This window comes from Rhineura floridana, chromosome 10 (genome assembly GCF_030035675.1).
Source record: "Rhineura floridana isolate rRhiFlo1 chromosome 10, rRhiFlo1.hap2, whole genome shotgun sequence".
NCBI classification, from domain to species: Eukaryota; Metazoa; Chordata; class Lepidosauria; order Squamata; family Rhineuridae; genus Rhineura; species Rhineura floridana.
This window is the reverse complement of record NC_084489.1, coordinates 7,117,833-7,129,923: the sequence shown is the minus strand read 5'-3', so window position 1 is coordinate 7,129,923 and position 12,091 is coordinate 7,117,833. Positions and strand designations below refer to the sequence as shown.

At 41.7% G+C, this 12,091-nt stretch overlaps 1 protein-coding gene across 9 annotated transcripts in view; it reads left to right on the top strand.

The window, feature by feature from the left end:
- The window catches only part of HECW1 (HECT, C2 and WW domain containing E3 ubiquitin protein ligase 1), a 349,770-nt gene that overhangs the window by 198,822 nt on the left and 138,857 nt on the right, over positions 1–12,091 (top strand). For all 9 annotated transcript variants that reach the window (XM_061586857.1, XM_061586865.1, XM_061586862.1 and 6 more), the window contains one exon: positions 377–546. In XM_061586857.1, coding sequence (XP_061442841.1) covers positions 377–546 — 170 coding nt within the window. The remainder of the gene's footprint in view (positions 1–376; positions 547–12,091) is intronic.

Sequence of the window (12,091 nt, the reverse complement as noted above, 5' to 3'; positions counted from 1 at the left end):
CCCCCCGCAGCTCTTTTAAAGCTAGGCGTAAATCTCTTCCCAGTTTCTTGCATGATTTCATTTACAACTGAAAAGTTCTGATCATCTTGAAACTTTTTGGGCAGTTTTCCTGTGCCTTCTCGCCTCCCCTCATGGCCTGTTCCCATAAGGCATTCTCCCTGTCACACACAGTGCAGGTTTCAGCAATGGTCTTTAAACTGGTTACATGCAACTAAATCCCACTGCAATTGCTGGAACTTGTTTCACTGGTTATGCATGTTACGTTAAGTGTCATTGTGGCAGAAAATACAATTCATAAGTTTTAAAATTAGATAAAATGTTTAAAAAACAAAGAAAAAATTAATGGTAAAAGTGAATCCTACTTAACTTTCTGCAGATTTCCAAGCTTTTGGTCTGAAGAAAGGTATGTTCTTCAATCCGGACCCTTACCTAAAGGTTTCAATCCAGCCTGGAAAGCATAGCATCTTCCCAGCTCTTCCTCATCACGGACAGGAGAAGAGATCCAAGATCATGTGTAACACTGTCAATCCCATCTGGCAAGGAGAGGTAAGCCATTAGGTTTTTAAAATGAAATAAAGCTGCTTTACACTTCGAGCAAAGGAATAAATTTAACAGGGGGTGCAAACATCATGACAAGGTTTGGAGGAAGAAAGAGGATGCACCTTCTAGGAGTGCTTACTTGAGAGGGTGCGGGATTCAAGCTTACCTGGAACTCATAGCCTGTCACTTGGGAGCCCTCCCAAGTGGATGCTGGTTGCAGTGACTGAGAAATGAATGGAAAGCATGCTGCATAGGCTGACAGTCACTCTTCATACATTACATTTTCCACCTGAATGCTGATATGAAATGAAATTCTGGAGTCGTGCTCAAAAAGAGTCCTGATTCAAGCAAAGAGGCATATAAGAAAAGAGGAAAGGGGTGAAATATTGAGGGGAAATATAGGGAAAGAGGACTTTTGGATCTGTCTTTGTATAAAGACAGAACAAAAAGTATAGTGAGAAGAGAATAAAGAGTAGGAAGGGAGTTGTGAGGGGTGGGAAATTGTGTCACTTGGGAGAAGCAGAGAGCTGATTCCAACAATCCCCATGTTAGTTGGCTGGGCAGCTGGATATTTGCACCCTAGATGAATCATGTATCCGATTTGATGTATCCTCCTTATCCAAATAATAAATTGATTGCACTTGATACATTTATTACCTTAAATAGCAATCACAGGAGTTTAAATTTGCTACTAAGAACGATGCTAGATTGATTAGTCTTTTGGTATACATTGTACTTACAAAACTATTATTTGTGGAGTTGGTAATTATTAAATAAAGGCACAGCTTGGCATTACAAGAACGTAATTAGAGGGTGGTTAGATGCCATTGTTAGGTGCCAGAAAGTCTTGTAGTGTTCCTGAAAAAGAAGAGAACAAACAATATAGGACACAATCAATTTAGCAAAGAAATGAAAATATATTTGTATCACTGAAAATGCCTAGAAGTGCTCTAAATTAGCAACTGCTCCATTTGGGTGGTAGCAGGATAATAAAAAGGCATCAAAGCTTCATAATCCAATCATAGCCCTACCTCTCGACATCCATTAAGCTCTCCGATGCCTCCTTTTTAACTCAGTTATCAGCAAAGGCTGATAATAAGGGTTAGTATTGAAATTTGGATTAAAACTATGCAGTTCTGTTAATTTGGAATATTGTTCTGAAAATTGGGCGATGTTGCTGAAATGTTCATTGCTTTCATTGGATCTGCTGAATGAAGCTTTTACTCCTTCAGTGTGTTTTGCCTGCAGAAGGTGGCAGATTCAATCCCTGGCATATCCAGTAAAAAAAAGAAAAGAAAAAAGACGCAGGTAATAAGAATGGGAGAGACCTCTGCCTTCAACAGCCACTGCTACTCAGACTTGACAGTACTTGAAAAGATGGTATATGACTCATATAAGGCAGATCAGTATATTCATATTATGTACCTGTGAGAACTATGAACCTGACTGTTTATGGCAAAAATATCAAAATGATTGTAAACCGTGTCTGTGGTACATGTGTAGAGTCAGTCCTTATTATAGTAGGTGCTAGAAGACAGAACTTAAAAACACTTTTCTTTTTTAAAAAGGGTATTCATTTACTTACCGTATATTCCGGCGTATAAGACGACTGGGCGTATAAGACGACCCCCAACTTTTCCAGTTAAAATATAGAGTTTGGGATATACTCGCCGTATAAGACTACCCCTGCTTATGACATGCAGGTACTTAGCAGGAAAACTGTCACTTATAAACTTATAAATATTAATATTTGGATTGTCCAGTTGTTTTGTTTTTGTGCCTAGGAATTACCACCAAAAACTGGGGAAAGATGTGAGAAATCTTTTTTTTAAAAGCAACATTAAATGCCTAGACTCTAGTTTCCAACACTATGGAGTATTTATTGATTGATTAAGAGAATTTATATCCTGCCCTTTTGCTGTTAAAAACAGAGCTCAGCACAGCTTACAAATATAGTAAAAACAATAAAAATACACAATCAGAGAAAAACAAGCCAAAATGTTAGGAAAAGGGGTCTTTCACACCACATGCTCAGTTCTAAATACTGTTGCAGCAAGTTTTACAAGTTCCTCCAGTATTCCACTGGTGCAGGCACTCAGACATTCAAAGTACTGTATGTTTCTTAGGTTTTATAAAAGCAGAGCTTTGCTTAACTCAAAATTTCTTCTCCCTTTGATAACCACATCTACACAGGTTCCACCTCCATACTCAAAATGAAACTGAGCCTGGAAGTGTACAGCTACCCCACACATACCTTACTAATTAGATTACCAATGCCAGGATGTCTGTCTTATCGACTACTCTCCTGCTCCCCCCCCCCCCACACACACACCGGGCATCATGAAAGACCCAGTCCTGGGCTCAGAAAGAAAATAAATATCTGGTCCTCTTCAAAGTATTGATAAGCCTCTTGTTTTAATTGAAATAATAATTATAAATTCTTGCTCTTATCACTAATGGGAGTTAATTATCTTGCATATGCTGCTGTTGCTTCTATGGCTGTAACGGAGTGAGGTTAAAGATAAGTGAAATGCAAATAGGAAAAAAAAATACAGAAGGCAGCAACACTTTCCTAAATGTAATACCATACCAACCACAACAAGATTCCTATAAGGCAAAAAACTAAGCATCTCACAACCAGTCAGGATTCCTAACCAAAAACCAAAAATATGATAAATGAAGAAATATTTATATAAGCATAACTATCAAATATATTTATTATTTACACAAACTGTAAAGATATTTATAGTGCAATCCTAAATTTATTTATTCAGAAGCAAGTCCCAGCGTATTCAATGGGGCTTACTCAAACAGGGACAGAAATGCAACCTCAAGTGATAAGCAACTTCATTCACACAACCCAAAATTCCGAATCATGCCACTTTACACTGTTTTGCAACTGTTTATACTTGTTTTTATGCTTATTGGATTTTAAATGGCTTTATTTCTTGTTGTGAGCTGCCTTGGTTTCCAACCCTACCTCACAGGGGTGTTGGAAAGACTCCATACACACACGCACACACTGCAGATGTATAAATACATACAGCCCATATAATAGTTTATTGTCAAACCAATTGGTCATTGCAGAAAAATCAGTATTAGTTTTTTAAAAATCAGTATTAGCTTCCTACAGAATAAAAACTGCAATACCTAAGTAAGCCCTGCCTACTTGCTTTAAAATAGGACTGGGGGGGGGGGGCATAAAGAGAACACAAACACAATTCTTTTTTACATTCACTCCAAAGTCCCATTGATTTTCAGCACATTCATAATCATGTCTACTCAAAAGTAATTCCTACTGAATTCAATAGGATTTACTCTGGACATATGGGATTAGCACTGTTTTTACCCCCAAAAGCAACTATTGGGAAGGTTTTCAAAACACTGCCCAGGATCTGACTCCTACACACAACAGGGGGAAAAACTGAAATGTATATACCTACCCAATTTATGAGATTTTCAGATAAACAGGAGGGGAAAACACCATTTTCTGGCCTCGCAGTGAGGTTTTGCAGACACTGCCACCAAACAAACACTTCACTGATTGGCTGAAATCCTGAACGGGCGGGGTTAAAGCTATGAAGTGCTATACAGTAGTTTAAAAAAAGATTTAACCGGGGAGGGGGGGTGCCTGACGTTTTTATATATATCTTGAGAACCGCACCACCTAGAAACTTAATTTTTTTTTTAAATGAAAGCTGAGAATCCAGACCACCTAAGGGGCTAGCCGGGCGCCGGGTGGCATGCTTAGAATCTGGGTAAAACCCGGCTATCTGGGCAATATGGCAACCCTAATAAGACGACCCCCGGCGTATAAGACGACCCCTGACTTTGGAGAAGATTTTCCAGGGTTAAAAAGTCGTCTTATACGCCGGAATATACGGTATGTCTATCATTTCCTTGATAGTAAATCAGTAGGACAATTATTCATACACACATTTTCTGCATGAGCATCATTAGCTTACGTCATGTATAGTGAGGGTTTCTCTTTTATGCTTACAGTTGTTTCTGTGGCCAACTTGAGTATACTTCAAGTTTTATACAGATCATGTGACTGAAAGGCAGCCAGTGAGAATATGACAAATTGCATAGATAAAGTTTGAGGACAGGAAATCAGGGAAGGCAGCTAAAATCAGAGCTTAGAAAAGTTACTTTTTTGAACTACAACTCCCATCAGCCCAATCCAGTGACCGTGCTGGCTGGGGCTGATGGGAGTTGTAGTTCAAAAAAAGTAACTTTTCCAAGCTCTGGCTAAAATACATAGGGAAACAGAAGAAAATTCATACATTGAGATGGGCAGGGCCTGGATGTATATTTAGGTTGCCAAACAGAGATCTGAGGCTTTAAGATGTACAGTAGGGCCCTGCTTCCCGGCGCTCCACTAATACGGTGGCTTTCATTCCCCGTTTTAAAGCCGCTTTTGCGGCATTTTCGCGCGACGTGCCCCATTATACTCAATGGGGTTCCGCTTTATGGTGATTTCCGCTTTACGGCGGGGGTCCGGAATGGAACCTGCCATATAAGCAGGGCCCACCTGTACTGGAATGCTGCTGGGAATCAGGCATATTGGGATCTATGTGAGCATCATTATGAATAGACAAGACTTGTAGGAGGAAATTCTGTCACCAGTTCTGTTTTCCAGGTTTCATGCAAACTTTTATCATTCATCATTCTCCCCCCTCTTCTTTTTGGAGCACAGATTTAACATTAATTTGTGATCCAGGATTAAACAATAGCTGCAGTCAGTGGGCCCAACCAGTCAAAACAGCCATGTTGTTTTTGCTTTCAGTTGTACGTGCAGGGATGGTGAAGGTGGGGACTGTGTGCCAGGTGGTTGGAAAAGAGATGTGCACTCTTGTTGTCCTCTATGCAGGTGACAGGTTTGGGAAGACATATCACCCAATTTAACTCAATATTGCTGCCTACGTACTATTTAAATGCTATTCGACCTAGCAGGGGGAATTAATGCTGCAAAGGTGGGAAAGTGGGGAATTCCTGATTGCTTAATGATGATTACGTGATTGGGAGCATCATGTCTGCAGTGGCCCATTACATCTTACTCAAAGTTTTGGAACTTTGGGATATTGTGAAGATCTTAAACTTGGGGGGAAATGGAAAGGCATAGCTGATTTCCAACTTTTTAGATTCATCCCTTGATTCTTGATTTGGTTACTGGATGTACACCTCACTAAAATATTTAGCCTGTAGAAAATGAGTTTGGAATACAGATAACTGTGCTGTTGGTGCATATAGATGTTTCACCTTCTTGGTAACTCCCATAAGAGAGACCTGTACTTGCTTTCACATGAGTTGTACTCCTCAGGCATCAAGTGACCTAGACTTAATATCTAGTCCTTGTTGCAAGACTGAAACAAACACAAATGTTCCTTTCTCATGTTAAAAAAGTCACTGTGCCAGATTTCCTATTGCCTTAGATATTGGAAAGGTAAAAATTCCTCTCACACTTTCCTCATACTCTATATGTTGTGTGTTGTCTAAGTAAGACAGTTGCAACAAATGGCAGAGCTTAAGTGAAACCAAAAGGTATCGGAGCTTGTTTTTCAGTAAAAAATACTCTAGATTTTTGGTAACATATAATTTAAGACATCCAAATAAATTCAAAATACAGTTAAAAGCCAGCACGAAAACACAGTATTAGTCCAGCGTAGTATAAAACTACCAAAATCTGGCCACAATATAAAGTGAGCTGCAGAATTTATAATTAGCTGCTAAAGCCCATGGTAAAAAGATGAGTCTTTGGGTCCTGTTTAGAATGGATGAGGGATGAGGCTTGCCTGGTATCATATGGAATGGAATTTCACAGTTGTGTGGCCACTACCAAAAAAGACCTGGTCCATATGCCCAGCAGCCTAATTACCTTAGCAGGTGGGCACCTTTGCAGGGCTTCAAAAGCAGGTGGACTTATTGATATGAATGTAAGCATTCCTTTAAGTAACCCAGTTCCATACAGTTAAGGGCCTTTAAGGTCATCACCCGGACTTTACATTGAGCCTGGAAATGCACTTGCAACTTATGCAGCCAACACTATACAGATGTAATATGGCCACATTTTGTCCAAGCTGGAGTTTTATGTTTTATGTTCTTTATAGACAGTTCCATGTAGAATGCATTATTGATTGATTTATTGATTTAATTCCTTTATACTGCCTTTTCACCAGAACTGGGAATCAAGGCAGCTTACCAAAATTAAAACAAATACAGCTAAAAACGTATACGTAAACATACAAAAAGTTTAATTACACTTTAATTATAACTATAGAATAGAAACCATTCAAAAATTAGTGATGAAAAACACAAAATAAAAATCAGTAAAACAGCACTCTATTAATAATTCTTGCAGTCATTCCCAAAAGCCTGTCGGAATTACAGTAATATAGCCTGGATATTACTAGTACATGGATAACAGAGTCAAGATCAGAGCTTGGAAGTAACTCATTAAAAATAACGAGTTACTTGTAATTTATTACTTTTCTAACTAACGAATGGGTAATTCCGTTACATTTTGTAAGTAATAGAATGACTAGTAATTTCCCTACTTTTCAACCACCATTTTAACGTTTCCAGTGTTACGTTTGGACGTTACTTGGGGGTGGGATCAACCGCATGTCTTCAGCTCCTGTGACTGGTGGACACAAGACATGTGCCTCACACTGAGCTTTTGCGCAGCCTCTCTCTTCCCTCGTGCTCTGTGTTAGGAGGCACGAGGGAGGAGGTGAAGAGGCAGGGAATCGTGGAGCTCTGGAGAGAAAAAAATGGATGGTGGAGAAGGCAGCAGCAGAATGCAGGTGAAGAGCTGTGGAGGTAAGTGATGATGGTGTGAGTGTGTGCCTCCCGCACATCCTGCCGCCCCCCTGCTCATCACCCCCCTCTCGTCACCCCCCTCGTGCTCCCCGCACCTCCTGTCATCCCCCTCGCGTGTCCTGCTGGCCCCCATTGCCGCCCCCGCCCATCCCCCCGCCGCTGCCAATTGCTGCCGCCACCCATCCCCCCGCTGCCCATCCTCCTGCCACCACTGTCGATTGCTACCGCCGCCCATCCCCCCCGCCGCTGCCGATTGCCACCTCCTCCATCCCCCCTGCACCTCTGATCGCCAATGCTGCCCATCCCCCCGGCACCTCTGATCGCTGACACCGCCCATCATCGTCACTGATGGGGCGTTGTCGCGCACAGAGAGAGAGAGAGAGAGAGAGAGAGAGAGAGAGAGACCTTACCTGCAGTGGGACAGGAAACCAGAGAGAGAGAGAGACCGAGAGAGAGAGAGAGAGAGAGACCCCTTACCTGCAGTGGGACAGGAAACCAGAGAGAGAGAGAGAGACACACACACACAGAGAGAGAGAGACCCCTTACCTGCAGTGGGACAGGAAACCAGAGAGAGAGAGAGAGAGAGAGAGAGACCCCTTACCTGCAGCGGGACAGGAAACCAGAGAGAGAGAGAGAGAGATCCCTTACCTGCAGTGGGACAGGAAACCAGAGAGAGAGAGAGAGAGAGAGAGACCCCTTACCTGCAGTGGGACAGGAAACCAGAGAGAGAGAGAGAGAGACAGAGAGAGAGAGAGAGAGAGAGAGACCCCTTACCTGCAGTGGGACAGGAAACCAGAGAGAGAGAGAGAGAGAAAGAGAGAGAGAGAGAGAGAGAGACCCCTTACCTGCAGTGGGACAGGAAACCAGAGAGAGAGAGAGAGAGAGACCCCTTACCTGCAGTGGGACAGGAAACCAGAGAGAGAGAGAGAGAGAGAGAGAGAGACCCCTTACCTGCAGTGGGACAGGAAACCATTGTCCTTATTTGTACACAGCTCTTAACCAACCCCTGGTGCAGGGGAGGGCTGGGGAACATGAGATCCCTGCATTCTCATAATGAGAAATTCTCCAGTTGCATTTATTGAAGTGTCTTCCACCCCATTAGGGCTAGCTGAGCCTTTAGTGTTCTTTGAACCTTGAGTGAAATTTTACCTATTCATATCATCACCTTATCTCCTCCCTCAGCCACAGACAGTTCTTATTCCTTGTTTGGGAGCTGCCACCTCCTGAAAAATGGAAATCCCCTTCACAGGAGAATGGGTGGTTTCCTATCCTCAGGAGTTTTATGTACCTAGAAGTTTAGGAATAGCCCCTTAACAAGAACATAATTTCTTTTACTAGGTGTGTGAGTGGGGGCTTTTTTTTTTTTTTACTGACAGGCAAATCTTATCTGGCTGCTGGTTGCTGGGAAATCAGTGTCTTCTGTCAAAATCTTTTTAGAAATGTAATGTTGAATAGTTTGCTGAGGATAAACTGTCCTGGTAATATAATTTAAGGGTGAAATAAAATATTTATAATAAATAAATATGCAAATGATGGATAGAACTTCTCAGTGTGCAGTTAGCATTGTTTTTTGTACCACTTCACATTCTCCCCTACTAATTTTTTAAAATTTATTAAATTTATATCCCAGCCTTCTTTCTAAAGGAGCCCAAGGAGAATTTAGACTGTTTCTAAATCCTTGCTTCCAGAAACTGCATGCACTAAAACTGAATTTGCCCAGTTGCACCTGCATGCCAGCTAGTAAGTGAAATGCCATATGTTGAAAAGCAGGGTGACAGTCTTCACTTTGAATCAGGAAGGTCCAAATTTGAATCTTGTGGAGGAGCTGTTGCTCAGCTATAGAGCATGTGTTTTTCATGAAGGAGTCTCTAAGTTCATGCATCTCCAGTTTTAAAGGATCTTTGCTAGCAGAGCTGGGAGAAAGTCATGCCTGAGATCTTGAGAAGCAGCTAGCTGCCTGTCAGAGTAAATGATACTGGATGGATTACATGGATCAGTGGTCTAGCTCAGTAGAAGCAGATTTATATGTTCACATTTCTTTTTTAATCAATTTTCTCACTGTACCTTTGATAACTTGAACCTGTTCTTGTGTAAAAACTGCCTAACTGTAGTAGTAAATGGGAATTGTGGAGTGCAATGTGGGCTGCTTTGACCAACTCGCATGCTTCTTAGTACCAAACTAGACTGAAGATGCTGTTTTGGATGCACTTATAAGTGACTAGCTTCAGAGTGGTATGTGTGTTAGTGTCTTGCAGGAAAAACAAGAGTCCTGTTCTTGGCCTTTTGGCCTCTCTGTGACTCTAAAGCAGGGGGTCTCTGTTCATCATGCTACAATAAATGTAGCAATAAATAAATGAGGGGGGGCAGAGAGAGCAATGGGCTGCATAACCTCAGAGAGAGGGGCGGCGGCGGCTGTGGGCTGAACAATTCTCAGCGCTGATGTGCCTGTCCCTCCACCTTTATCTTGCTGTAGATAGCCGGGACGAGGTCCAGAACATCCAAGAAGCATGCACAGCAGGATCTTGGTAGGCATGCCTTTATGGAATCATATGGCTTCCTTTATGGAATCAATCCATGTCTTGTTTGGCCTTCCTCTTTTTCTACTCCCTGCTATTTTCCCAAGCATTATTATCTTTTATAAAAGATTATTCTTATTTTGTATAATCTTTTATAAGACGTTTCATCTTGATGCAATTAAAAACCATTCAATTGCTTCAGCAGGCAAAAAAAGTCATTAAGTCTGCCAAGACCCTCAGTAATGTTCAAGTAGTGGTGGTGGTGAGTTTGGAAACCCCTGGTCTATTGCCTTGCTGTCTGGTTGTGAGCTTACAGGATGCGTTTGACTGGCCAGGGTTGGATGCTGGGTTTGAAGAATATAAGGAGAGCCCTGCTGGATCAGCCAAAGGCCCATTTAGTCCAGCATCTTGTTTGCACAGTGACCACCAAGATGCCTGTGGGAAGCCCACAAGCAGGACCCGAGTGCAGCAGCGCTGTCCCCACTTGTGATTCCCAGCAAATGGTACACAGAGCCATATAGCTTGTGATATGAAGGGCCTTTACTCTGATCCAGCAGGGCTCCTCCAGCAGCATTGTGCCATACTTGTGTGCAGGGCTGGATTACCCACTAGGCCCCTGCATTAGTGCCTATGAAACTCCTACAGGTCTACAAGAAAGTTTGGGTTCTACAAAATAAGTTAATTAATGCAAATTATTGTCTGATGTAGCAGTTTAATAGTGAATTAAATGTCTGGTGTGAATGTGGCCTGAGTCTTAGCAAATAGTGGCAAATTCAAAAGTGCAGGGTCTCTTCATAATAGTGACTCCATGCCCTCTCACAGCTATGCCCACTTTCCATCTTCTCTCATCTTCCTTGTTCTCCTTGTCATCTCCAAGTCCGCACTTCACTACAATAGATATCACTTGGAGCTAATAAGGGGGGGCTGCATGTTAGCCATTGAGAAGAGTCTTCTCAGGGCCTGGCTCATTTTCTTTCACTCTGTTGGCTCCAATCATCATAAAAGGACAATGACTCGATTCAGTGGCTAATGTGCCCCCCTTTCATGCTGATTGACACATATATAGGAATCTGGCTGGGACCCTGGTCCCAAAAAAGTTAGGGGTCTGTGACCCCCCCACAACCCTGGATGACTACATTTCTGGTTAGAAGTAGAAAGAAAATAAAGTGTCTTTTTGTACAACATGCAATCAAGTTAAGGAATTCAGGGCTGGATGGCCACTAATTTGGATGGCTTAAAAAAAAAGATGCATCTATGAAGGATTATGTCTATGAAGCACATGATAGCTAAATGGAATCTACATTCAGAGGCTGTATACTTCTGGTTGGCACATCCTGATTTGCTTATGGGCATTTGAAGTAATTTGTTTGGCTGCTGTTGAAGACAGAGTAGTTATGTTCAGATGTAATGCTAAACCATGGCGGCATATTGTGTGAATGAACAGCTATAGGTCATATACTCTCTTGTCCCATGCAATCAGAAGCAAGGGACACATTTGGGAGATATTTGGGAGCTATTTGTTGTTGTTATGTGTCTTCAAGTTGACTACAACTTATGGCGACCCTATGAATCAGTGACCTCCAAGAGCATCTGTCATGAACCACCCTGTTCAGATCTTGTAAGTTCAAGTCTGTGGCTTCCTTTATGGAATCAATCCATCTCTTGTTTGGTCTTACTCTTTTCCCACTCCCTTCTGTTTTCCCCAGCATTATGGTCTTTTCTAGTGAATCATGATGTGTCCAAAGTATGATAACCTCAGTTTCATCATTTTAGTTTCTAGTGACAGTTGTGGTTTAATTTGTTCTAACACCCAATTATTTGTCTTTTTCGCACTCCATGGTATGTGCAAAGCTCTCCTCCAACACCACATTTCAAATGAGTTGATGTTTCTCTTACCCTCTTTTTTCACTGTCCAACTTTCACATCCATACCTAGAGATTGGGAATACCATGGTCTGAATGATCCTGACTTTTGTGTTCAGTGATGCATCTTTGCGTTTGAGGATATTTTCTAGTTCTCTCATAGCTGCCCTCCTAGCCTTCTGATTTCTTGACTATTATATCCAGTTTGGTTAATGACTGTGCCGAGGTATTGATAATAATCCTTGACAAGTTCAATGTCCTCATTGTCAACTTTAGTTACATAAATCTTCTGTTATTATTTTAGTCTTCTTGACGTTGAGCTGTAGTCCTGCTTTTGTGCTTTACTCTTTA